Source organism: Eretmochelys imbricata, chromosome 5 (assembly GCF_965152235.1).
Source record: "Eretmochelys imbricata isolate rEreImb1 chromosome 5, rEreImb1.hap1, whole genome shotgun sequence".
Classification (NCBI taxonomy): Eukaryota; Metazoa; Chordata; order Testudines; family Cheloniidae; genus Eretmochelys; species Eretmochelys imbricata.
This window is the reverse complement of record NC_135576.1, coordinates 50,987,324-51,011,959: the sequence shown is the minus strand read 5'-3', so window position 1 is coordinate 51,011,959 and position 24,636 is coordinate 50,987,324. Positions and strand designations below refer to the sequence as shown.

At 42.1% G+C, this 24,636-nt stretch overlaps 1 protein-coding gene across 7 annotated transcripts in view; it reads right to left on the bottom strand.

Moving 5' to 3' along the window:
• ZFYVE16 (zinc finger FYVE-type containing 16) overlaps positions 1 to 24,433 on the bottom strand; it is a 61,881-nt gene extending 37,448 nt beyond the window's left edge. For all 7 annotated transcript variants that reach the window (XR_013346148.1, XR_013346150.1, XR_013346152.1 and 4 more), the window contains exons 1-3: positions 24,344 to 24,433; positions 7,407 to 7,515; positions 4,940 to 7,194 (exon numbers count right to left, since the gene is read on the bottom strand). Coding sequence is in view for 2 of the 7 variants with exons in the window: in XM_077817115.1 (XP_077673241.1) it covers positions 4,940 to 7,194; positions 7,407 to 7,476 (2,325 nt within the window). In the remaining 5 variants the exon portion in view is untranslated. The remainder of the gene's footprint in view (positions 1 to 4,939; positions 7,195 to 7,406; positions 7,516 to 24,343) is intronic.
• Between the last annotated feature and the right edge of the window lie 203 nt (positions 24,434 to 24,636).

Here is a 24,636-nt window from a genome sequence, read left to right as displayed (position 1 = left end):
TTCAGATGAGCAAAGGCATTGGTCGATGAGGAATCAAGCCCACTAGTCTACAGAACTGCTTGGTTTGTACCAGTTTTTCCCTGGGACCCGTCAGGGGGTCTTGATTTATGAAACATGCTGTAGTAAAAATGTATGTCCTTCAGCTAGTCTGGGACACATCCTGTCTTCTCTTTGATACAGGTGGGAATAAGAAAGGAGAGAATCAGATATCCTTGGCTGGACTGAGAAGGCCAGAGCTGATAGGCAGAGCAAGCTTTTCCCTGGTCTGCATCTGTAATATGTCAAACGGGGAATCAGATGTCCCTGGTGAAACTGTTTGCAACTTGAGAGCATTTGCCTAGCTCCCCAAGAGTTCCTGAAACTGTCCATTTATCATGAGGGGAAATGGATGAAGCACCAATCTGTATGTTTCACCAAAGGAGTCTCATCACATTCCTCAGATATAGGCAGCTCTTCCAGAAGCTGTGAGGGGTGCAGGGTTAGTATTGGTGTCAGCAAGGAAGGGTGAATCAGTGCCAGGTGAATAGACAGCTGTGAGAGGATCAATGCCAATGGAGAAACAGTGCCAGCACACAGGTCAGTACCGGAGTTGGTCATGGTGCTGCCTAAGTTCCTCATGTGGCCCTACATATAGAACTCAAGAGGGCCCTGCATGAGATGTTTCCATGATGTCTGGATCTGAGGCAAGGGCAAATGTGCAGAGTATCAAGGTCAAGACAGCGGACCTTAAAGGTTCATTTCCAAAAGGGCTGAAAGTCTTTGAGATGGTACCAGACAGAGACCAGAGAATTTGATACAGGAACAGAGTCAGGTTGCAGAAAAGCATGTGGTAGACGGTGGGGAGGGGGGTCTAGTATTCTCGATGGTGGACCCCTACTCAGGTCTACACAGATCAAAGGGGCTACCAGCATCCAGATCAGTGAAGGGTCCAAGTTAGTTGATGACAATACACTGGCTCGAGAGGAACTTAAATAGATTACAGCTGTGCCATATGAGAGTTTCCAAGGCCTTCATATGTCAGGAAATATGAAGAATAGCACTTGTTCACTTCTGCTTTTACCGTCTTGTAGTGAGATTCTGTGTCTCCTTTCTTTAACCCCAACAGGCATCTGCATGCACTTACTGTGCCAAGACAGAGGTATCAGTGTTGGAGGAAAGGTGTGGCACTGGGCCCAAGGGCAATGGTGTCAGAAGTGGGCACCAAGATGGGTGCTTCCTACATCACCGCAAACATACTTCTTATAGCTCTTACAAGGCTCTTGGCCCAATGTGGGCCCAGTAAAGGCTCTGAAGGCTCCAGGGACAAGTCAGGCTATGTACACTGAGCTTTTCTATGCCACTCTTAATTACAAGAGATTGGTAAATTAGACTAAGACCCAGCTTGACTGGATGAAAGCAGGTTCCATTCATTTTCTGCAGTAACAGTGAAGCAACTGTGAACTGTGAAGTAACAATGAAGCAATCTATATCACTCCCACACAAGATCTCACATACCATAGAAGCGGTCAAAGGATATGGCTTTTCAAGATGCTTTTGCAGCTCAACACCAGGGGCGATCTACATCCCACATCTGAGAATGCACAGGGGCACCTCAGGGTCTCAGTTTGCACATGCTCAGTAGAGACTTGTTAAGAGTTTGGAAGCTAAGTTTTCTGAAAATGCCAACTGTACTGGACATGCTCTAGCCCAGGGCTGCAAGAGCTAAGCAAGACATTAGCCTGGAACACCAACTGCGGGTAATGTAGCAACAGGCACAGAAACTAAGAGCAAGAAGACTAATTCTCCTGTGCTCTCAGGCGATGTGGATGAAGAAACAGCTGACTCCCATGCAGAAGAGACCAGAGACAAGCACAGATGGGGGAGAGGGAGTAGATTCATATAACTAGCTATGGGGAAGGAGAAAGACTGGAATTGGCTGGGCAAGAAAACTGGGATGGGACTCTGATGGGGAGCACTGAGGAAAAAAGACAAACTGGCTAGGCAAGGCGAATGGTATGAGGTATGGGGGGGAGACTACTTAGACATGAGTAGGATGGAAGGGACAGACACAGAATGGGTCAGGCTTGGGTTAAAGACCAGAGGTAGGAGGATCTGTGACCGCTAGAGAACACAGTCCTCCAGAACTTCAAATGGAACCCAACATTCCCAAACCTCAACATACTTCTGTCATCAGCAAAACAGCTGTGAAACCTACCACCAAAATGAGTGTTCATCCTCTTTTAGTGTCTGGTTCACATACCAGATAACACTCTGTTACCATGAGCCCAAGTGGCAGATGTCTGTGCTGTGGATCTAAAGGTTCCAACCCTGTTACTCAACCCTGTGTTGTCAATATAAATCTATGAAATAACTTTTTTTTTTTTCAAATTTCCTTTTAAAGAAGCTACAAACAAAATTATACATAAAAAGATGTGAAAAAATTACGTTTGTAATGTCAAGTACTCAAAAGTTAGGCAATGTCAAAACTAATACTGCCCACAAACTCACACAGTCCCCCTACGAGTATGCATTATGATACAATCGCCATTACATAATCACATACTTTTTTTTTTTAAACAGGACTCCTGTCTCAGTCACAGCACAAGGTAGAACTGCTCAGAGGATGAAACAGGGTTGCATAATGAAGGAGTTGTGTGTAATACCCCTGTGTCATTTGCTACAGAATTTAGAAGGTATGCAGTGAATAAGGCTGGGGACAGCAGGAAGAGAAAAGGTGGTCTCACGGTTAAGGCAGTTGAATGATCCTCTGGAAAACCGGATTCTCTCTCTGCCTCTGCCATAGAGTTTCCATGTGATTCTGGACAACTTGTTAAATCCAACTTCTCACAGGTGGTCACTAACTAAGCACCTGGGGTAGGATATGCAGAAGTGCTAAACACTCCGCTTTAAAGAGAATCTATGGGAGATGTGCTTTGAACATGCAAAATGGTAAAAATAACGTGTTAAGTGCTTCGAAAAAAATCAGGCGCTAGGCATCTCAAAGCAGTCACCCAAAATCAGTGTACACTGTTGACCTTAATCTCTGTGCCACAGCTTCCTGTGTGTGTAAAACAGGAATAATACTGTCACCTGACTGGAGTGAGGTGAAAATAAAACGTATTCCTATTTGTGAAGCACTCCGATAATGATGGAGTACCACAGAAAAGCCTATGAGGAAGTTAATTATGTATTCAGAGCAGGCTTTAAATGATGTGTAGTAAATAAGGTATGGGGCCACACACTGAATCAGGATAAAATAAAACACTAAATAGCAGCTTGCTGCTCATTAAGCACTATTCATCTTCTGCATTGAATGAGGCAGGGGTCCTTAGTAAAAAAAATAGTATGTGATCATATAATTAAAGTCTAAGACTATTGTAACGTATATGCGCTAAGGCTCAAATTAATGCTGCACAGGTTTAGACTAAGCTCCTCGGGGCAGGGATCTTTTGTTCTGTGTTTGTACAGCACCAAGCACAGTGGGATCCTCGTTCAGAACTAGGGCTCCTACATGTTATGATAATATCCTTAATTCTAGCATTTCTTAACTTTGCAGTGCTTGAGTTTGCACTGTTAATATTCTTTTAACTACGTGATTTTGTGTAATATATTAGCTCCATAGCCCATCACTGACATACAGTGGAAAATAAATAGCAACTGAAAATAGCAAATCTTATTCATTATACCGACCACTTTAAAGATTACCACAATCAAGAATAATTATGAGTTGTCTTCCCCACATTCTCTGCACTTTCTCAGATTTCATTAAGATTTGAAATACTAAGATTTATTATTCCATCATTTAGAACAGGGGTGGGCAAACTTTTTGGCCTGAGGGCCACATTGGCGTTGCAAAACTATATGGAGGGTCGGGTAGGGAAGGCTGTCTCTCCCCAAACAGCCTGGCCCCCACCTCCATCCACCCTCTCCCACTTCCCGCCCCCTGACTGCCCCCCTCAGAACTCCCGACCCATCCAACCCCCCTGCTCCTTATCCCCTGACTGCCCCCTCTCAGGACCACCGCCCCCCAGCACCCCACCCTCATCCAACTGCCTCTGCCCCTGACTGCCCCGACCCCTATCCACATTCCCGACCCCAACAGGCCCTGTGGGACTCCCACGCCTATCCAGTCCCCCGCGTTCCACGTTCCCTGACTGCCCCCCACAGAACCTCTGCCCCATCCAACCGCCCCTTGCTCCGTCCCCTGACCGCCTCCAGGGACCCCCCCACTCCTCGCCCCCTTACGATGCCGGAGTCAGCCACGCCGCCACACTGCCCGGCAGGAGCAGCGGGCCAGGGCACTGCCCACATAGCAGCATAGCTGCAGAGGAGGGGCAACAGCGAGGGAGGGGCCGGGGACTAGCCTCCCCAGCTGGGAGCTCAGGGGCCGGGCAGGATGATCCCCCGGGCCAGATGCAGCCCACAGGCCATAGTTTACCCACCTCTGATTTAGAAGGTAGAGAAAAACTTTGGACAGCCAATGAAAAAACTCCTCAGTAATCAGCTTAAGTTGGTCAATAATAGGTCATAGGGCAAGATTTTTCACCTCAACTGTATTTTCACAGTAAAATCTTATATCTTTGCTTAATATTCAGTGATTGAATTAAATTTAACTCTATAGTTTTATAGTTTATAAAGAGTTACAGATGACTCACTTAGTATTTGACAAAAGTTTCCTAATGAAAGGTTGGTAGAGCCTAAAAAAGTAGCACTAAATATCAGGCAAAGGAAGGAAAAACTAAGTCAGAGTGGCCTTATTAGACTGAAAACCATTGTGTTATGGCATCATATTTTTCATTTGAGGACCCCTAAAGAATTTTGAATGGAGATGCAGACCCCTTTGGAAACCTTAGACAGTTTGCCGACCCCCAAGGGTCCATGGACCACAGGTTGAAAACCCCGGCTGTAACACAATACATGGGCAAAACAATGTAATGCAAAGCATTTTTTCATAACTTACTTTCCCACATGCACGACAGTGGTGTCTTCTTTTTGTAAACGTGAACTTGACTTGGCAGTTCATGCAGTTGGGAGCCTCTGAATCGGGAACCCAGGGTGGCTGTTTTAGTCCCAGAACTAGAGGTGCTTTACCAACTTCTACACTTGCAGGCACACAACTTCCGCCTGCTTCCAAGGAGTTTTCTGTATCAGATGGATTACCTTTGGAGCTTATATCGGTAATAGTTTTGGTTTCTGAGAGAGAGGCCTTTGGCGGTAAGGAATTCACTTCCTGGAATTCAGTCCTAGGCATATCTGGCTTGCTGAACTCTCTCTCAATTGCAGTTCTTTGAGAAAGATTAAGCAACTGTTTAGGTCTAGCACCTCCAACATGTACATTCTGATGGCTAAGAGTAGGGACAGGTACTTCAATACGAGTCTCAGTTATATGGTTAGAGGCCTCTTGTTGAATAGGATATGTACTTTTTTCTGGGGGAGACTCCAATTTATATTCAATATCAGCTATTCTACAAGTACTATTAATACTGGAAATCTCTCCAATCTCCTCCAGTTTTGCTTTTGTTTGTGAATCATTGACCTTTTCGAAATCCAGGTTGTTTGCCTGATTTGCATCAGACTCCAGCAGGTCGTCCATGCCTTCTTCAAAGGGCTGTGAATTACTGGGCTGAAAACTCTGTCCAGATAAGAAGGCATCAAGCTCAGCATCACTAATCAGTGAATCACTTTTAATTAAGTATTCCTCAATAGTTAAGTCAGCTAAAACTGGACAAGTAATACTTTGATCATGACTGTCAACTGGCTGAATACCATCACTGCACAGTTCAATTTTAGCTTCTCCAACAGGGCCAGCAGCAGCAGCAGCAGCGTGCATTTGGGGAGAATCACCTTTATTAATTTTGTTGTCAGATTCCCTCTTCTTTCCATCTATAGTTATAGCTTCTTCTACAAAGCATTGGTTGATTTGGTTTAGATATCCTTCCTGTTCAGAAGGTTTCATCTTTCCAGAGGATTCCACATTGGGGAATCCAGGCTTAGATTTTCCTGCATGCATAGTCACAGTATCACTGATGACATCTGCTTTTTCATTCTGAGGTATATGATCACTTTTGTCTTCTGTTACAACTAATGAACCACACATGGATACAGCAAGTGGAAGACATGACAATGAGGTTTGGGTATCTTCAGCAGTTACATGTGAAGTTGAAACACTGTGCAATATTTCATTGGTATTAAGTTCTGGACTGCACATGTTTTCTTCTGCACTTTTCATCTTATCTAGTACTACTCTATCCTCTATTTGAGATGAAGAGTCTGGTATAACACACTTTCCAGATAATTTTACACTGTTTTTGTGTAATTCAGAACTCTTTGGCAGATCAGAAGGCAAGGATTCCCCATTACCGTCATCTTTTGAAAATACATTGTCATTAACACTCTCTTCAGGTGCCTCTTGACTTATCACATAGCACAGATTTTCATCTTTTAATGATTCACAAGACAGCTTTTCAACGGTTGTGTCATCTTTGGAACTGAGAGCTTTTGGGCTCTGTGATGTTACAAAGGCAGATGTAGCGTTAAGGCCTGTAATTTGTTCCAGCTGATCAAATATCTGAATATCCTTTAAAGTTTCTGTCCTATTTTGATCATCACATGAATCAGAGAGCTTTGCTTTACCACGATTGTGTGTTTTAAAATCCAACTGGCTCAACTCTTTTGTTGCAACAGGTCCTGCATCTTGTGGTGTTGTGTCCCCACCATTCTGTTGTTGTGTGCCTGAAACACCACCGAAAGCTACTGACAAACTGCAAACTGTAGCTGGTACTAAAGATAAATCAAAGCCAACCAAAGAATTCTCATTGCACTGGAAGTCATCTGGCTGCAGCTTCTGAATATCTTCATGATTACTCGTTGAATGGATCAAATTACCTGTGTCACTGATGAGATCACATACAGGTATACTACACCTCCCCAGGCTCAAAGGCTGAATTTCATTTGAGGCACCACCATCCACAGAAGACAGAAGATCAAGTCCAGTAACATTTTTCTCATTTTGTGCTGAGGAATTCAGTTCAAACTTTGCTGTATTTGTTGTAGCCTGACTGGCTAGAGAGAATTCTTCTGACATACTACAACTGCTAACATATTCTTGCACTTTTGGTATGAGGAATACAGGTTGTAAGCAATCCAATTCTGAAGAGACTGAATGCTGTATTGAATCACACTGGTTTGCAGCTGCTCTGTAGCAGTCAAGTTCATCTATTTAAAAACAAAAAGGGATCAAAAGCAAAGTTTATAAAACTGGTTCCTTCAAACGGCACTCCCACCTCGCTAAAGCTTTCTTCAAACAAAAAAACACCACTTATGAACAGACAAAATTAATTTTCACTTCCTCTTGGTCTTAACTATTTAAGTTTGTTTTCCCCATACAGAAAGAAAAGAAAAAAAAGTAGCACAAAGATCCAACTAACCTGTATTTTGCTCAAATTCATCAAGTAGTTTGTCCAAGTCACAGACTGCTGCTTTAAAGTAATTGTCCATTCTAGTTGTGGCTCCAGTGAAATTTTAGCCCTCTTGTACCTATAAAGAAGAATGTGCTGTTTTATTTATTCAAAGGATTGGGTAGCAAACGGTTTACAGAATCCTACAAATTTTCATAAAAATGCTCTTTTGAGAATGAGAACAGTTTTATATTTTACAATGAAATATTTTCTTGCAAATTTTAGAATAGCCCCTTGCCATCTCCCCATATACAGAACCCAAGATTATAAACACTGCATTGTAAAATCTTTATGTTCAATATGTTCTCAGGAATCTTCACAAAGAAACAAAGGGATTTAAATAGCCTTGCCAAAACTGAATCATTTGAAGGCATTTGCTGTACTGTCACAATTTCATAGTTTCAAAGAGTTTAGGGTAGGAATGAACCACAAAGAACAGACACCACTTGATCATCTAATCTGACCTCCTGTATATCTCAAGCTACTAAATTTCACCGAGTAACCCTTATATTGAACCCAAAAACTTCAGATCAAACCATTTCAGTTCTCAGGAAGCTAACCTGAGGCGCACCACAGGCAGAAGACAGGAGAAACTGGAGGTGCCACCAATGCCCTAAGGAAGGGAGGTGGAGGCAGGCGGGGAGAACAGAATTCAACTGGCCAATTGTGTACTGAGTAGGAAAATTCCCTCCTGATCCCTGAAAGTGACCAGCTGAAACCCTGAAGCATGATATTTGATTACAGTCAACGAATTAGTGCAGGCTGCAAATATTATGAGTATGCATAGGGCAATGCAGAGCTTCTTGTTCTCTCTATGGCACATTAAGGGAAGGAATGAACAGGGGGAGCCAAAGACTGCGAAGCCTGACTCCTGACCACCCACAGAACTCCTCCCAGAACTGGATTAAAGTATATTTTTTAGAAAGATTTCTAATCTAATTTTAATGATTCCAACTGAGGGTGAATCCATTACCTCCCCCAACAAAGTGTTCCAATGCTTAATTACCCTCACAGCTAGGAAGTTGCATCTTATTTCAAGGATGAAGTTGTCCAACTTCAACATCCAGCCACTGGATCTTGTTATGCCTTTGTCTGCAAGACTGAAAATCCCCTTACTATCAGATATCTTTTTCACCTGTATATACCTGTGCACAGTGATTATGTCACCTCTCAAACTGAGTAAATTGAGCTCCTTTGGTGTTGTGTTGCAAGGCTTGTTTGCCAGTCCTGGATTATTTTTGTAGGCCTCCTAACTCTTTCCAGTATTTTCATATCGTTTTCTGGAAGTGTGGATGCCAGAACAGTACACAGTATTCTAGCAGCAGTGTTACCTATGCTGTGTACAGAAACAAGATCACTTCCTTATTTCTACCTAATATTCCCTTTTTATACATCCAGAGATCACATTGGCCCTTTTTTGCTGCAGCATTGCACTGAGCGCTCATGCTGAGAGTGATCTACAATCACCCCTAAGACCTTCTATGAATCACTGCTTTCCAAGACAGAGGTATAGCCAGCGTTCTATGTTCCCAGATATTACTTGCATTTACCTGTATTAAAACCACATTTTGTTGGATTGTGATCATTTAACCAGGCTATTCACATCACTCTGTAACAGAAACCTGTTCTTTTTGTTTAGTATTCTACCAATCTTAGTGTTCTCTACCAACTTTACAAGCAAAGATTTTATAATTAAATGGAAGTTTGTATTAGAAGGAGAAGGAAAATGAAATGCAACTGTTATTTAGATTTATACACTTCAGTGCCTTCTGCAAATGTGTATGTGCACAGGCAAGAATCACCAACTCAATTATGTTTGAGTACAGTAACTAAGAAACTTTCTGAATACACAGTGTCTCCTTTGGGTTACTATACTCCCAGCCATGCATTAGTCACTCCAACTGATCTGCAGTCTTTAGTGGGCTCTGTGACTTGTCAACTGAACTCTTTATTTGCCTATAAAATAGGCATAGCATAGACAGCAGTAGTGCAAGCTTTCCAAATTGTTTTAACCCTATTCCTCGTCTCCTTTCCTTGTCCATTCATTCAATCATCTGCCTCTGTACCTAACACCGCAAAAAAAATGACAACCAGTTACAAAATAAACCACCACATTTGATATGTGGTCTCCTGGCAAGTGAGAACTTGACAGACCACAAATTCATTTCATATAGGCAATAAAGAGCCTTCTGATGGCAACAATAATGATTTGGGGCACAAAGCTTATCATTGTATTAATATCTTGAGAAATGTAGTCCAAGACAAAACTACTTTAAGTATTATTTTATGTTCTGCCTGCTTTAGTTATTCTATGCATAAAGAAAGTTACAAGCATTGAGAGAAAAATGACGTTACGAATACTAGACAGGTGGGCCTAGGTGGACACAGGGCCTTCTTCTACCCCCAAGTCAGTTTTCTATAGTGACCATTAACTTATTCCTTTTCATGATCAATTATTGCACTAGATCACTCTGCACAAATAAGACTTTTAGAAACATTATATAAAAAGAAAACTGTAGTGTAAACAGTCATTTTAGAAGCTACCACTTCATATTTAGAACTTGTATTAGAGCTGAGAACCTGTACACTTGCTTTTAGTCTTGTCACTAACAATTTCTTCCTCTTATAAGAAGGGATATAAATTATCAGACCAACAGGCATGAGCCCACCACTAACTGATGCGGGTTAGGCACAAACTTCTTCCAAGGATAGGTTATTCTATAGTTGTCCACTGTGGGGTTTCTTGTACCTTACTCTGAAACACCTCATACTGGCCACTATGAAACAGGATACTGGACCAGAACTCTGGTCTGATCCAATATGGCAATTCTTATGTTTCTATACTATTAAACCTTCAAAAATAAAATATTAATAATGCCTTAAAACATTACTTAAAAATTTACTTTTATATGCACAATAAAAATTACTGAAGAGCTTTATGAACATTGACTTTCAATATTAAAGTTTAGAGTGTCAATATTATGCAACACTGAACACTGCAACCCACATACAAAAACCTTGTAAATCAGACATATGATGTGGTCTATGAATTATGAGTAAAATAATTATATTCAAGCTGCAGAATGGGGAAACTGTTGGAAAGAGACAAGACAAATTATCTGAATTTTATCTTAATTTTCTTCTGGGGCTCTAGTCAATATATTAGCCACTCAGGCTTCAGTCTCCAAGAATAGGCTCCAGAAAACTCTGTCAGTGGAATTACAGCCCTATAACTAAATTACCCATTTACTGTAAATGATTACATGATCATCTTTTATTATATATGTTAAAATACAGTAAGCAAGGTATCTAATTGCACTGCTCCTGATGTTCAACATTTAGAGTATTTTAAAAGGCAAGACAGGACTAGATAGCTTTAAGCAACTGTTTTATCTTTTATTAGAACTTGCATTTGTGTTTCTGTGACAAAAAGATATTTAGGAAAAAAAATTAAAATCTTATCACTGAACTTTTTACAGCTCAGCCCAATATTCATATTAAATAGAAATGAAACAACAAATAAGATGTTTTTCATTAATGGCTGCTCACCTCCTGAAGAAAGATTAATAGGATTTATACATTTTACTGATTACAAACATTTAAGGGGGTACTGAGGCAGAGTGAAGAGATTGACAAAGATTTGCCTCAGAAATCCTTTAATCTCACACTGAGCCCCATGAACCTCAATCCGTATTTTTTCTTAGGGCATAAACCCCTCTGGGCCAGGGACTGTCCTCCTTTGTATTTGGACAGCACCAGGCATAAAAAGGACCTGACCCTTATTGATGCTCCTTGACACTACCAGAAAAGAAACAAATAATTATCCTTAATCAGTTATGGAAGACTGCTGCTGAACACAACATAACATACCCCCTCCCTCAGGGGGCTGAATGCATTATAACTTTGGGTCACGCCTAGCCTCCACCAAAACGGGTTGAAAGAGACACAAAGACTCTGGGAGGACAAAAGGCTGCCTGGGTTGGGAAGGGGAGATTTGCAGTAGGTATGCATGTTGATTTATTTATTTGGGGGGAAGCCTGTATAACAAGTCCCACTTGTATTGAAGTTGTGAGGAGCCTGCATGTGTAGGTGGATTCTGCCTGTGTTTGTGTACTTGCTTGATTATGAAAAGAACACAGTAGAGAGAAAGATTGTAGGAGCATGCAGTTGAAAAGCACATGTGGTTTGTGACTAGGGAAGAAGCGGATGAAAGTTTTTGGTGGGGCCAGGGGAGACCCAATGCAAGATGAAATCCTGGGGACAGTACAGAGAAATCGGGAATTGAGAATACAAGATAAAAAAGGAGTAAAAGAGGATCAGGGAAGAAACCAGAAACTTGGCAGAAGGAAGACGAGCACACAATATAGGAGAAGACAAACAAAAAAAGGACATTAAGGGGAGAAAATAGACTGAAAAGAGAAAAATATCAGACAACAGAAGAAAGGAAAAATTAGAGATAAGGGAAAAGAACACAGAATGGAGATGAAGTAAATTTTTACTTAACAGAAAGGGTGGGTGCAAAGTGAGGCAATAACCAACCAAGTTTTATTTATTTTAAGGGATGGCTCAAATATGCTATAAGAACAGAAATTCACAAGAGCCAGCACCAGCTGTTTAGGCTGCTCGTCTCCCAATTTTATCTTTAGGTCAAACAAAATTCTCTCTCCTAGTTTCCCCGCAACTTTTTTCTGTAGTTGCTTCTACAAGCATCCCAGTTTTTGAAAAATATGGTGGTCACTTTATAGATGACAAAAAAACCAGGAGTACTTGTGGCATCCTAGAGACTAACAAATTGACAAAGATGACAGTCCTCCAAAGAAAACCCAACTGTTGCAGAAAGTTGTGCTGGCAATTCATTATTGGGTGCTCTTTCCTTTAAGCCAGTACTAAGCTCCCAGCATGACACAGGACACAGATGTGGGGGTTAGGGGCTGAAGCTATATAGCTGGAGATGTTTTTAAGATGAGAAATGAGTCTGAGGCCCTCACTACTCCTGATCAATTCCATGACATCTTAAGAAGAGAAGGGGCATTAACTCCAGTGCCCAAATTCTAACTAAAATAACTACATTCTGAGTATAGAAGTTCTCCCTACCTTTTGAATCAGAGATTCCCCCCACACCATTTCCCCTCCTAAAAAACGTGTCGTGCTGTCAGAACCAAACAGATGGCACACTTCATCCCAGAGGTGGCTAAATGATCATATACTACTGCTATGTCAGTTTATGGCATTTCCTAGCGATGTATTTAGTGGCATCAATATTTCATGACACAAAATAATTTTACTTTTATAGCACCCATAACAATTGCCTGACTGTTTGTGGTAAGCAACCACAAGACGCTGTGTATGAATTATTTGTATTTTTATTCTCCTAAAAAACCTTTACACTTTTTTATTATTCGTAATGAACAGGGCACGTAGGCACAAGAAGACTTTTTCCTTAGGATAAGGATGGTAAAGGCTCCTCCTGACTGTTCAAAGGAGACAAAAACCATTTTGAAAAAAATGAAACCTCCTTCTCAAGAGCAAGATCCTTACATTTTATTTACCAAGACAAATGACTGGTATGGGAGCATGTGAACACAGATGGATAGACAGGGTGTTCAATTTCAGGGTAAAAAGAAAGTCTGATGTGTCAGGTTCTTTACGAATGCTTACGGTTTCATGTTAGCATAAGCTTAGAATCTGGACTCCAATACTGACTTCCAACCACTATTTTACATTTGTGTTATTCAGCAATTAGAGGATAAAGATGCCCTAGAGAGTTAGTTTTTCAATAACATTTTATTTTTCTTAAAGATACCATATTTATGCTATAAATTATTTCAATAACCAGAGATGTTTCTTTTTAAAAAAATATTTTATACTATTTGAAGGTTATGAAAAAAATCTCACTTTTCTTCTGGTCCTTCAAGAGTCTATATCCAAAAGTCTGAGAGAACATAGCACCATTCTGCTCTGTGACATTTGATACCCTTTCAAAAGGTAGTGCTTTCACAATGTGTTGCCTGAACACTAGCATGACGCCACTTTTCAAAGCAAAAAGTTTCATACAATAGGGATTCCATGTTAGGTTGTAGGAGTTCAAGCAACATTCAGGGTACGTCTATACTGCAATAAAAAACCCATAGCACCAGGGATTGGGCTGTGAGACTATAAAATTGTAAAATAGCCATTCAGGTTTGAACTGAAACCCAGGCTCTGAGACCCTGCCCTCTTGCAGAGTTTCTGAACAACTACACAGCAATTTTATCACCCCACAGGCTCCCCCGTCCCCTGAAAGCATTGACTCAGGCCAGTCGCAGGTCTTTTATAGCAGTGTATACATCATGGGTGGGCAAACTACAGCCCGGGGGCCACATCCAGCCCTTCAGACGTTTTAATCCAGCCCTCAAGCTCCCACTGGGGAGTAGGGTCCGGGGCTTGCCCCACTCCACGTGTGCCGTGGCTCCGCCTGGCTCCCGGAAGCAGCATGGCATGTCCCTGCTCCAGCTTCTAAGCATGGAGCAGCCAAGGATTTCCGCAAGTTGCCCCTGCAGCTCCCACTGGCCGGGAACCATGGGCAATGGGAGTTGCAGGGAAAGCGCCTGTGGAGGGGGCAGTATGCAGACCTGCCTGACCACGCCTCCGCATAGGAGCTGGAGTGGGGACATGCCACTGTTTCTGGGAACTGCCTGAGGTAAGTGCCACCCGGAGCCTGCACCCGTGAACTCCTCCTGTGCCCCAACCCCCAGCCCTGATCCCCCTCGGTCCCAGCACAGAGCACCCTCCTGCACCCCAACCCCTCATCCCCAGCCCCACCCCAGAGCCCGCACCTCCAGCTGGAGCTGTCACACCCTCCTGCACTCCAACCCCCAATTTCATGAGCATTCATGGCTCATCGTACAACTTCCATACCCAGATGTGGCCCTCGGGCCAAAAAGTTTGCCCACCCTGGTATACATACTCTCAGTTGTCTGTCACTGAGCCTATGGCACCACCTCAAGAGAGAAAGTCAAAGGGCGGGGTTAATATTTATGAACTGGAAGGTTGGCAGTTGTAGCCTACAGACAGCAGTCTCTCACAAATGTTAAGGGGGACAAGGTGGATGAGGCAATATCTTTTATTGGACCAACTTCTCTTGATAAAAGAGAACCTTTTGAGCTACACAGAGCTCTTCTTCAGGTGTGGGTAAGATACTCAGTTGTCACAGATAAATAAAAGGTTGAACAGATAGCTTAGCATAAGTAGTTAAAAGAAAAGGAGTACTTGTGGCACCTTAGAGACTAACCAATTTATTTGAGCATGAGCTTTCGTGAGCTACAGCTCACTTCATCAGATGTATACCGTGGAAACTGCAGCAGACTTTATATATACACAGAGAATATGAAACAATACCTCCTCCCACCCCACTGTCCTGCTGGTAATAGCTTATCTAAAGTAATCGTCAGGTTAGGCCATTTCCAGCACAAATCCAGGTTTTCTCACCCTCCACCCCCCCACACAAATTCACTCTCCTGCTGGTGATAGCCCATCCAAAGTGACAACTCTTTACACAATGTGCATGATAATGAAGTTAGGCCATTTCCTGCACAAATCCAGGTTCTCTCACTCCCTCACCCCCCTCCAAAAACCACCCCCATACACACACAGACTCACTCTCCTGCTGGTAATAGCTCGTCCAAACTGACCACTCGCCAAGTTTAAATCCAAGTTAAACCAGAACATCTGGGGGGAGGGGGGGGTAGGAAAAAACAAGAGGAAATAGGCTACCTTGCATAATGACTTAGCCACTCCCTGTCTCTATTTAAGCCTAAATTAATAGTATCCAATTTGCAAATGAATTCCAATTCAGCAGATTCTCGCTGGAGTCTGGATTTGAAGTTTTTTTGTTTTAAGATAGCGACCTTCATGTCTGTGATTGCGTGACCAGAGAGATTGAAGTGTTCTCCGACTGGTTTATGAATGTTATAATTCTTGATCTGATTTGTGTCCACCTGCACATCCACCAATGTGATTTATGCCATCATGTGCCAGCAATGCCCCTCTGCCATGTACATTGGTCAAACTGGACAGTCTCTACGTAAAAGAATAAATGGACACAAATCAGATGTCAAGAATTATAACATTCATAAACCAGTCGGAGAACACTTCAATCTCTCTGGTCACGCAATCACAGACATGAAGGTCGCTATCTTAAAACAAAAAAACTTCAAATCCAGACTCCAGCGAGAAACTGCTGAATTGGAATTCATTTGCAAATTGGATACTATTAATTTAGGCTTAAATAGAGACTGGGAGTGGCTAAGTCATTATGCAAGGTAGCCTATTTCCTCTTGTTTTTTCCTACCCCCCCCTCCCCCCAGATGTTCTGGTTTAACTTGGATTTAAACTTGGCGAGTGGTCAGTTTGGACGAGCTATTACCAGCAGGAGAGTGAGTCTGTGTGTGTATGGGGGTGGTTTTTGGAGGGGGGTGAGGGAGTGAGAGAACCTGGATTTGTGCAGGAAATGGCCTAACTTCATTATCATGCACATTGTGTAAAGAGTTGTCACTTTGGATGGGCTATCACCAGCAGGAGAGTGAATTTGTGTGGGGGGGGTGGAGGGTGAGAAAACCTGGATTTGTGCTGGAAATGGCCTAACCTGACGATTACTTTAGATAAGCTATTACCAGCAGGACAGTGGGGTGGGAGGAGGTATTGTTTCATATTCTCTGTGTATATATAAAGTCTGCTGCAGTTTCCACGGTATACATCTGATGAAGTGAGCTGTAGCTCACGAAAGCTCATGCTCAAATAAATTGGTTAGTCTCTAAGGTGCCACAAGTACTCCTTTTCTTTTTGCGAATACAGACTAACACGGCTGTTACTCTGAAATAAGTAGTTAACACATTCAAAGGGACCATTCAAGGTGAAGTGGCCCATTAACACCACTGCAGTCAAAGGACAAAAAGGAGGGTTAGTGGGTTACAGATTGTTGGAATAAACCATAAATCCAGTTCTTTATTAACACCATGATTTTTAGTGTCTTGCAAAATGAAGAATTTAAGCTCCCAGGCTCATCTTTTCAAAGTGTTGTGTAGTTTTCCTTTAAGGATGAGGACTTAGGAATCAGATATAGGGTGATCACTCACTCTGTGAAAAGTATTTACCCACAGATGATCTGGTGTTTTGTTTTTAGCGTTTTCCTGTGAGAGTTCTTTCAAGAGTGTATTGATCATCTGGTTTCATCCACATAGTTGTTACTGGGGCATTTAGTGCATTGGATGGATGAGGTACACCACATGTTGGCCCGGATCTTAAAAGATGTGTCATGAAGAGTGCTGATCATTGTAGCAGTGGAGATATGAATGCAAGTTTTGCATCTGTCATTCTGGCAGAGTCAGATATGTAACCCACTAACCCCATTTTTAGTCATGTGATTACAGGAGTGTTAACAGGCCACTTCACTTTGAATGGTCTATTATGTTTCTGTATTTTAGTTTACATGAATTATTACTCAAAGTTCTGTATTAATATACATAGTAAGGAGTCCAAAAATATGTCCTGGATCTTTTTTATTATCTGCATAGTTACAGACATATTTGCTGACAGGTATTTTTAAATAAATTACCAAAATAATTGAAACTGACATGATTATATTGTGTTCTGACAAATAAAATATGCAGAATTTTTAAATATTGTGCGCAGAATTTTTTTTTTATTTTTGGGTCCAGAATTCCCCCAGGAGTAAAAGATGTATGTTTTACATAGTTAAAGACTGTATGGCCTAGGTCTATCCTACTGACTCACACGGACTTTGCAGTTATTGTCCTGGGGTGCCACTTAAGGAGAAGAAGAATAAGTAGGATCCCCTTTAGAAAAAAAAAAGAAGCTGATCATGAATGTTTCCAAGGAAATATTTACCAAAAAGGTCTTTCTTCCAGTTATCATTCCATTCATTTTGTAGGTTGAGCACGGTTATAATTGGGCCTACAAATTTACCCTAACACTGAGCGTAGCTGTAAACAGTGAGCAAAAGTTTATAAAACGTCACAATAACCTGTAACAACAAAAGTTAAAGGGAAAACATATGAAAGGAAGACAAACATTGTATGAGTCCAAGCAAAAAAGGCCTCCTGATACAACTCAAGAACTTATGTTAAGATCATGTATAGTAAACAAAAGAAGCTTGGGATCAGAAATAAGTGAATCAAAATGGGTGTGTCAAAAATTAAGCCTAACTGGTGGATAAAATAATGAGAAGATGAGCTATTCCACCCATCACTTCCCTTCTGGGATCCTTAGAGAAAGACTCTGGGGAGAAAAACTGGCTACTGAAGTGAGCTTCACTATCAGGCTGCGATCCCCATCATCTCCGGGGCCTTTGTTATCCTACTGAGAGATGTCTTCACCAGATCAGGCCAGAGAGGGATCCAGATGACATCACTATCTCTGCTGGCTCTGGCTGAATTCTGATCACCACCTGGGATGTGAGACATGGTCAAACTCCCCACCCTTTGTGTTTTCTTCTCCTTCCCAAATTTTATTAAGATGATGTTGAAGTAAAAAGAAAACGGTACAGAGTTTAAGCATAGAAGTTTCTGGTTATCAGGGAATAAGGTACAGATCATCAAGGGGTGCGAAACTCGGTTTAGGAACGAGTGGCGTAAGGAATACATAATCTGCAATCTCCCCAATTGGGGGTAAAAGCTTAACGGGTCAAAGTACAGACATTGAGATATGGGGGTATGTTGTTCATATAATGGTTATGTTCAGGTGTGGAGTATAATGAGTGTGGATGATGAGGATGGATTTACCCTCATTTGGTGGGATTTAATGTTCAGTGAGTTTATGGTTCCAGTTCATATGGTCCAACTTCTCTTTCCTAACCCTCCCCTTTTCCCTTCTGTTTCCTAAGAGTCTGTATTAGGTTTCAGAGTAGCAACCGTGTTAGTCTGTATCCGTAAAAAGAAAAGGAGTACTTGTGGCACCTTAGAGACTAACAAATTTATTAGAGTATAAGTTTTCGTGAGCTACAGCTCACTTCATCGGACGCCTGTGTGTATTAGCTGGCCAAGACTGTATATTTTGCAACATTACCAGAAAGAGGCAACTAAAAGCACTGCCCTAAACTCAGCCCAATGCTGGTATGTTTGCCAGGGCTGTGTCTGTTTTTTTTTCCAGCAGTGATGTTGTAAGTGACAGTCAACATCAGAGACAGAAGCTGTATTTTCTACTTCTGCTGGTCTTTCCTCTCCTCTTGTGTGTGTGTGTGTTGTGTTTTGTCTTAAAGGAAATGAGACCAGACTTAACAGCAACAACAGCTCCAGTTATTTCAACTAACTTATCTTTTCCTCAAATAGACAGTTTTTACCATATGTACTACCATCAAAAAGACAGTCAAACTAGGGAATTTTTCCTTCTAAAAACTCTCTTCAGTTAAAAGGAAAGGCAAGAAAGGATGTTGTTAAAAGCAAGTCTTCATGCCTTACATTTCAAATCCTTTAACTGCTTTTCCTTCTTTTCTGTATCATTAATTAATGGTTACAAGGATTTTTAATGGTGTTTGCACCATGGTACTAAGCAGGCTGATGTCTCTCTATACTAAACCCTGAACCGTGTTTAAAACTGTTTAATGTTGGGCAGTGACTGGTTTATACTAACATCTTTCATTCCTTGGCCTATTTATTCTATCTAAATTAATGTAACAGCACCCAGATAGTACATATGGGAGATAAGGGTGTTTGCTCATGTATTACAGAAAAGAATACTAAAAGTACATTCCACTTTTCTACGTAAACATTTAGTCTACTTGGAAACAAACCCACCATAAAGCCTTAAACTCACACACTCATTGTTTTAACTTACCCCAACATTTTAGGAGTAACCCTCAATTTAAAGTAGTAGAAAATAATCATTATATAAAAACTTAAATGCAATATCAGAAAGTATATATGATATATAGTGTAATTACACGTACTAGTAATACACCTATATAGCATAAGCCAGGAAGTCAGTACATGTAGAATAGCATGTATAAACTACAGAATTAAAATAAGTTATATCTTTAAGGAAGGCTTCTGGAAAAAGTATGACCTTTAATGACATCTTAGAATATACTATATCTGCTGGTCAAATACCCTTTTTTCCATCCAAAATGAATACCAAAAAAGCTTGTTAAGCGAAAAGCTTATGTGGATACAAAACGAGAGAAGCAGTATGAATCTCATCAGTCATATCACATGACAAAGCCATGTCTCAAAAACTCCTGCTACAGCACTTCACATCCCACAAACAGAAAGATTTATATAAAGAAATATGACCAGGCATTTTACCCAGTTCAAGCTGCAACGTGAGGAGCTCATACTCTGTACACAGTGTTGCATTCATCTGAAGTATATAGGTTTCAGAGTAGCAGCCATGTTAGTCTGTATCCACAAAAAGAAAAGGAGGACTTATGGCTCCTTAGAGGCTAACAAATTTATTTGAGCGTAAGCTTTCGTGAGCTACAGCTCACTTCATCAGATGCACAAGGTGCCACAAGTCCTACTTTTCTTTTTTCTGAAGTATATAGTATATGATAACACTTGTAAACAGCAACTTTAAATTCTAATTACTGATTTTATATAAGACAGGCACATAGATAACATTTCAGTTTTCAGAAAGTAGACTCTCTTATGGGCTTCCTACTCCATCCCTTTTTTTAAAAAAAAAAAAGTTTGTGGGGGCAAAGACCCACCTTTATTTTGAGTTTTGTAAACTTTAGACTAGTCATAGGTCAAAATTACAAAAATATCTATCCACTTAATCTAGAGATCTAAATACTATTTTAGTGTTCAATAGTAGCAAATGTTTATGAAGGCCTTGGGAGGTGAGCAGAGGGAGCATTATGGTCCTAATCCAGAGACAGATCTTTGCAGACCCCAGTGGCTTGTGAAAATATGAACCCCTACTGAAACAAGGGCCCACCCTGCTGATCCAATTGCAGGATCAAGAACTACATTATATAAAAGAGCATGCTAACCCAATTGTAAGCCAAATGTAAACAGATGTAAGAGTGTCCATATACAAACACTATGTCTTCACTGTAAAAAGTGTGGTTTTAACTTCAAGATAGCTATCTGGATATAAAAATCCTTGAGGAGACAGGGCATGGAGGAAAGAGTTTATTGTTGAGACAGAGCACAATTATTTTAAAACAAGAATAGTTCTCTAAATCTGTGCAACATCACATCGTTAAACCAGTGCAACTCTGTGTTTAGACCAGACCCTTTTTAATCTTTCTTGACTAATTTTTATGGTGCATAAAAATAAGATGTTAACAATGGTATCAGGGTTCAGCTGTTTTTCTCCCACCCCAAAGAGTCTCTACAAGTCCTTCGTAATCACCTGACCTCCAGTATTCCCACACTTCAGAAAGACATGCAGGACTTCAAGCATGGCGGTGAACAAAGTTCTCTTTGTCAACTACCTTTGGAGTTCATCAATACTGCTATTTACCTCACAAGAGGTGGTCTAATTCACTACTGTCTGATTACTACGACAAAATCTCCAGAATGTGTTATTAACCACAAACTACAGCAATCCTTGTTGAGCAGTACAAGGTATTATCTATACCCACAGGTTTGGTGCTTGCTTCCGTTGCAAAGTTAATAGCTGGGTCAGGACGTTAAGAAAAAGAGGTACAAGTTCTGTATGTTTGCAAACATACAGAAAGCAAGACACATGAGCACTATTAATTGTAGGAATATGGCCTTGTTTGGAAGTAATGTCGCTTCATACATAAACTAGAGTATACAAATTCCACTGACAAAGGTTTAACTCAAATTATACAAAATACTATAGTTCCTGAGATAAAATAACCTGACATCTTTGGCCTCTTAGCACTTATTATATGGTAAGAGAAATGACCACAGGAATATAATGCCTGAGGCCTGGGCTACACCTAAAACTTAAGTTAACCTAGCTATTTCGCTCAGAGATGTGAAATATTCACACTCCTGAACGATGGAGCTAAACTGACCTAAATTCCTGTGTAGAATTTCCATCAACCTAGCTACCACCTCTCAAATGGGTGGATTTACTACAGTGACAGAAAAACCCGTTCCATCCCTGCAGTGACTGTCTATACTACAGCAGTGCAGCTGCAGCCTGGCCACTTCTCTATTTCTCCCGCACCTGCCCAACACCAAATAATCTGTGAAACAGTCTTTTGAACATACAGAACACAAAATGGTACAAAGTGAGCAATGCAGTGGAAAGAAGTCAACCATCCAAGGCAGATCACTTGTTTTCATTATCCTTGTTCCAGGACGCCAGGAGAACAGCTGTGCCATCAACAGCCAGTTCAATAATTGAAGAATGCATTTTCCTGACATAACAATAAAGTCTCTTACTGACTGTGTCTATTGCTCCAATATTCCCATCTGCATCAGCTCTTATTACTCAGCTTTGGAAAACAAGTCATAGAGGTACCATTATTTCAACAATTCTGAAAGATGACCAACAACTCCTCAAACAATCTAAGTGTTCTCCAGCTGTTGCAGATTCCTGTCTTGTGATAAAATATGACTACCGACTACCATGTGTAACAATTTTCTATTAGAAAACTTTTTAATGACCCAATCCTAGAAGCTAATAATTAGGCAATTTTAGACACTGTTGGGAACCTTTAACTGCAATATTCATTTTTTCTAAAATAATACATTATTAAGAATCAGCTAGGTGTTAACCTTGCAGTTTCAGAAATTAAGACACATGTATTTTAAGTAAGGCTGCATGTCTGTCACGAAAAAGTCACAGTTTCTGTGACCTCAGTGACTTTTGCAGCAGCCAGTACAACTGGGTCAGAGCTGCCGGAACTCTCAGGCAGCCCCTGGGCCAGCAGCAGTTTGGGTATAGAAGGGGGCTCAGGGCTGGGTCGGGGTGTGGGGCAGCACTTACCTGGGGGAAGGAGCAGCCAGCATGTCCCTACAGCTCCTGACCTAGGCAGAGTGGGCAGGGAGCCCTGCAAGCCACTGGCCCTGCTTGCAGGCACCACCCCCACAACTCCCATTGGCTGCATGCAGTTCCTGGCCAATGGGAGCTGCGAAGCCAGAGCTTGCAGTGAGGGCAGTGCCAGGAACCTCCCTGGCCTTCCCTCCCCCTAGGAGCTGCAGAGACACACAGAGCCAGGTAGGGAGCCTGCCTGCCAACCCTCCCCCGAGGGCCAGCAGGGGTCCCAGGCCGCACATTGCTGCCCCTCCCCCCCACAGGGGTCCCAGGCTCCACGTCCAGCAAATGCGGCACCCCCAGACCACCCCCAGAGCATCTGCAGCCCCCGTGCCCAAGTTTTAGTTAGGTGTATATAGTACAAGTCATGGACAGGCTGTGAATTTTTGTCCTTGACTTTTTCTAAAAATACCCATGACTAAAACGTAGCCTTAATTTTAAGATAGCTTGTGAAGCACGAGTGGCACAAGTATTTTTTAGTCTATAAAAATTATACTAAGGCTGCTTTACATACACATTATCAATTAAATCATTCAGTTGTACTCACTAGTCTATTTTGACCAAAACTATCAAAATAAAGCAAAACATCAGTTTATACTTCTCCAATAAAGCAACTGAAAACAATGTTCTGCTTTCTATGGTATGGCAGAAAGCACAATTCAATACATCTGACTTCTTGACAGTAATCACCTATTACACAGTGCCTGTGGAGTGCAAATTGCTTCAATTCAAGCTAAAGATGTCTAAAAAATAGGTGGTCTCCACAATAACAATTTGCAAACAAAGTACCAGTTGCCAATATTTAAGGATGGTGTTGGGTTTGTCAACCCATTTTACTCCACCTCACCGACAGATTTTCAAAGGATGTCATAATTTACATAATATCTGCCTGGATTAGATAGAAACTTTCTGCCATAAGGAATTTACTTTCTACATTTCTAAAATTTCTCTTTCCAATTTATAAAATATCTTGCACATCTACAGGTTTCAGAGTAGCAGGTGTGTTCGTCTGTATTTGCAAGAAGAAAAGGAGTACTTGTGGCACCTTAGAGACTAATCAATTTGAGTGTAAGCTTACGTGAAGTGAGCTGTAGGTCACGAAAGCTTATGCGCAAATAAAGTTGGTTAGTCTCTAAGGTGCCACAAGTACTCCTTTTCTTCTTGCACATCTAGCAAGCTATACAGATAAAGACTTCTGAGTAGTCATGGAAATCATTGTTAGAGACTAGAAGAAACTACTGATGCTCTGCCAGAGGCTTTCAGTTTGAAATAGGAATAGCCAAAAGAAGTTAAATATGTTCAGAGATGACTCATTTTACCCCCTCACTGGACAGAAAGTTAGTTTCTAAATACAGTATGAAAGAACGCAGCTGACAGACTCAGAGGGGACAGAAAGAGCAGGAAACATTATATTGTGATACCGCAGCAGTCAGGGGTCTCCCTATACTGGGAACATTCAAGAGCCTCCACAAAGGAGGAAGGAAGAGCTGTGGGGCAGGGTGTGACGGCCTGGTTTAAGCTGGGGACGGAAAGCGGCTGTCTAACACACACCAGAGAGGGACAGTGAATCCCAAGGGTGCCCACCAACCAGGACAGCTTTCCAGGGCCTTTTGAAAGTCCTACAACAGACGCTCAGGGGTCTGCGAACAGCCTCGCCCCCAAATCCTCTACCACCAGATTCCAGCCACCCCTCATCCCGGGGGACGGGACTGAGCCACCCTCCCCCCATACCCCGCTCACGCCGGGAACTAACCCACCCTGCCCCCCAGTACTCTCCCCACCCCGGGCGGAAGGCGGCCACTGACCCAGCCGCCGCGAAAAGGCTGGCCGGCCCCACGGAGGCGGCGCGACTCCGCGATGGGCTTCTTCGCCGCGCCTCGGGGCAAGGGGCCAGATCCCGCCACCTATGACCCTCGGAGCCTGAACCCCGCCCCCTCCAGCGTCACCTCGCTCACCTCATAGGCGCCCCTTCCCCACGGGCTCCAGGACGGCGGCCCGGCACAGAGCGACCTCCGCTGCCGCTTCGCCGCTTGTTTGTGTTTTCACGGGACTCGCTCAGGTTTCTATGCGCATGCGCAGAGCCTACTGCTCCTTGGCCCAGCGGAGGCTGCGGCCATTCCTTGGAAATTCCTTTCTGCGCCTGCGCAGAATCCTCCACTTCCTTCTTGTGGGGGGTTTCAGCTGCTGGGGGTGAGTTCCTCGAGCGCCTCGTGTTGTGTGGTGCAAGGCGGCGTCCACAGAGCCAGCC